The sequence below is a fragment of the Propithecus coquereli genome, unplaced genomic scaffold (assembly GCF_000956105.1).
Source record: "Propithecus coquereli isolate 6110/MARCELLA unplaced genomic scaffold, Pcoq_1.0 Scaffold16, whole genome shotgun sequence".
Taxonomy (NCBI): domain Eukaryota; kingdom Metazoa; phylum Chordata; class Mammalia; order Primates; family Indriidae; genus Propithecus; species Propithecus coquereli.
Genome location: NW_012140524.1, coordinates 11,613,623 through 11,617,095, shown reverse-complemented (window position 1 = coordinate 11,617,095; position 3,473 = coordinate 11,613,623). Strand labels below are relative to the sequence as shown.

Genomic DNA, 3,473 nt, shown 5'->3' with positions numbered 1-3,473 from the left:
CATAGTTCACTGCAGCCTTGAATTCTTGGGCTCAAGCCATCCTCCTGCCTCAGCCTCCTGAGTAGCTAAGACTAGAGGCATATACCACTGCACTCAGTTGTTTTTTGTAGAGATGTGGTCTCCCTATGTTGCCCAGGATGGTCTCAAACTCTTGGCCTCAAGTGATCCTCCTGCCTCAGCCTCCCAGAGTGCTGGGATTACAGGTGTGAGCCACAGCATCTGGCCAATAATTTTGTGAGTGTTAAGTATTAATAAATACTCTTGATCAAAAGCTTAGGTTATTATTTTGCTTAAAAAAATTGAAGAAAAATGATTAAATTATAAACAAATTTGGTGTAATAGCATTATTCTGGTTAAGATCATTATTATTGCTATTATTACTTATACACTTATTTTATTGGATGCTTCTTCAATACTCACTGTGGTTAATGCTTTGTATGCATTATAACAATTAGTCCAATGACCCGAAGAAGCAAGATTGATTTCTCCATTTCACAGGATGAGAAAATTGAGGCTAGGGAATTTAAAGTCTTGTCCAAGTCACACAACTAGTATTTTTCCAATCTGTTGCTTCATCCTTCCTTTATTCTTGGTAAAATTTCATCAGACGATTAAACTCTAACTCTGATCATTTCTGACCACATTTTTCTCACTCCTGGCTTAGCACACTATCAGCACATGGCGGGCATCCAGAAAATGGTAGCAATTATCAGTTATTTGCAGATAAACATTCGTTGTTGATGTAAGCGCCTAATCAGCAATATGAAAGCATGTTTGCTCACCTAAAGGCCCGAATGGTGGTGAGTCCCTCAGCTGTTTCTGAGAAGTGGCAAAGCAGAGGCAGCTGGGTGCTGTCATCAAGTTCCTGGAGGTCCCTAGGACAAATAAAGAGGGAAAAATAAATGTCACATACATCTAGGTTCAAAGACCACCATGTTCATTCTAAATAAAGATTATTTTATGATTATCTTTGTCATCGTAACTATTTCCCCCAGCGCGCAAGTAACAAAAGCTTCAACAGCTTCCAACCTAAAGAGGCAGAGGAGGATTGGTGCATAATGAATACAGGTTGAGGTTGAACATAATGTGTCATACGAACCTGTCAGCTTTGTGTAACAACTAAAGTAAAGTGCTATAGAACACAGAGGAACAAGCACTTAATTCATTCGTAGGAGATGGGTGGAGTTTTCTTTGAGCAGGTGGAATTTAGGCCAAATATTGGGCATGATGGGGCATTTAATGAAACAGACAAGAAGTGCATTCCAGCTAAGAGAATAACAAGAGCAAACACAGGTGTCTGAAGAACCTGGCAAATTCAATCTGGCTGGTTCCAGGAATCCTTTCCGGGTGTTGCAGTGGGAAAAAGCTACATCAGGGATATGACCTTGTAAGGGTGGGAGTAGATCCTGGAGGATCTTTATGGGCTGAACAAAAAAAATCACTGGAGCCTAGAAATAAGATGATTATACCTGTCCTTACTCAACATAACTTGGGAGACAATGGAAAGGATGAAGGAGAAGGGGTGAGTGAGGAAGGTCAGTTAGGACAGTCTATATAAGAGGCTTTTTAAAAGTTTCGAAGTAGTGTGATGCTGGTGAGATTTGAAGTAAGGAGGGAGCAATTGTGAGACTGTCAACTAAAAGCAGCTTTATAAGCTGCAACAATCGATTAGTTATACCAGGGTAAATAAGAGAAGAGTCAAATGTGACTTGGCTGTTTCCAGTTTAGCAGACTTGAAAAATGACCATGCTATTTACCAGGCGGGGGATGGGCGGGACACAGAAAGAAGAGATTTGGAGAGAAAAGGTGATGATTTTGGCTTTGACCACAATGAGTTTGAATCCCTGCCTTCATGGAACTTCCATACACAGTTCCTCCAAGGAACTATGTGTGTGGAACACAGGTATAGAAAGTATTCAATGGATGAAAATGCCTGACTCTGACCTTTTTCATGAAGATGCATATTCATGACAACTTTTCTTTAAACCATATGAGCTAGCCCTTCTAGAAGATGGGCTAAGAGTTGTACCACAGGTTTCAAAGCATTCCTCTTTTTTCTTCTCAGTCTTTTTTTTTTTCCTGCCCTTCTCTAGGTCTTTGGGGTTCAGGGAAATAGAGAAGCAGCATGAGCATTCACCTGCCAAAGACAAGTGAACTGATAAACACGGATCCACAATCTTCAACAATTAGCTTAGACCACTCTTGGCTGCCTGTGTAGTCTCACCAACAAATGCAAAGTCTTTTCAATTTGGAGTCTCTATAATGGATTCCCTCATTTCAGACACTGCACATGGGAGTTGGGGGAGAGAAAGACAGAAGGAGGGGGGAAAGGAATATGAAGGAATGCGAATTATCTGTTATTTTTAAACATAAAACCAAGTGGCTATTTGTAAATGTGACACAGCAACAGGTGGTCACTACACTGAGGTTTGCAGTGAAGGAAAAAAACTTAGGAAGGAGGAATGTTTGTTTATAGGACTGTGTTTCGTGGAACCAAAGAGGTGAGGACACAGCTTGATCTTGTATTCTTGCAAGAAGAAAACACTTACTTACCACTCATTAGACCTTTGATTTGAGATACTCAAAATTTCAAGGCATTTCCTGTAGCTAGTTCTCCACTTAAATTCTTTTTGGTGTATGCAAAAATAGTCCGTCAAGTTGTCTGAGCTTTTCAACATGCGGGTGAGCCCTGAAGAGCCTCAACACCCAGAAGGTTCCTTTTGTCTGTGAGATTTCATATCAGGTGGTTCTATTAGCTAACTTTCAGAGAATTTCAAATGAGAGTGGTATATAATCCATTATCAATTTTAATTCTTTGAAAATGATCATCTCCTCCCTATTTTAGTCACTACCAATGATAACAGATTATTCTCCCTGACAATAAACAGAATTCACAGTTCAAATTTGTAACGAACTAGGAATATCTGCCTAAACTTTGCATTCAATTTATATTGCTAAAGGGCAAAATGGGCCCAAGTGAGTATATGACTGAAGTAAGATTGATATTAGTGGTGAGATGGCAAGCACAGCTTTGGAAACAGTGATAATGAAGTAACTCTGAACTTCTTTATCCCTCCAGCAAGCAGCATGAGCAATAATATTAGAAGAAATGAAAAGAAACAGTGAATTTGATTGCTAGCTTCTCCCTTTTGGTATGAATTTGCTGCAAGCAAAGAGGATGAGTCTGGGGATAAAAAAAATACTCTAGATTTCATATGGATCCCTGACATTTGAAGGCCATGAATTTACAGCTCTGAAGAAGAAAAAAACTACATTTTTAAAATTATGAAATTTTATATATGTTATGTTCAGAGGTTTCCAACTATAATCTTTTCCTTTTTTTCTTACCTTCCCCTACGTTCCTTCCTTGTCCCTGTAATCAGGTCATATTCATATTTTCAATTTCTTGAATAAACTCAATATCTGCCTTCTTATCCTAGCACTTAATGCACATACTAGGATGATTTTGTATA

At 39.0% G+C, this 3,473-nt stretch overlaps 1 protein-coding gene across 1 annotated transcript in view; it reads right to left on the bottom strand.

Annotated features, from left to right (window-relative positions):
• Positions 1-3,473, bottom strand: part of ABCC9 (ATP-binding cassette, sub-family C (CFTR/MRP), member 9) — a 167,663-nt gene that overhangs the window by 60,150 nt on the left and 104,040 nt on the right. The window contains exon 19 of the mRNA XM_012640978.1: positions 783-875. Coding sequence (XP_012496432.1) covers positions 783-875 — 93 coding nt within the window. The remainder of the gene's footprint in view (positions 1-782; positions 876-3,473) is intronic.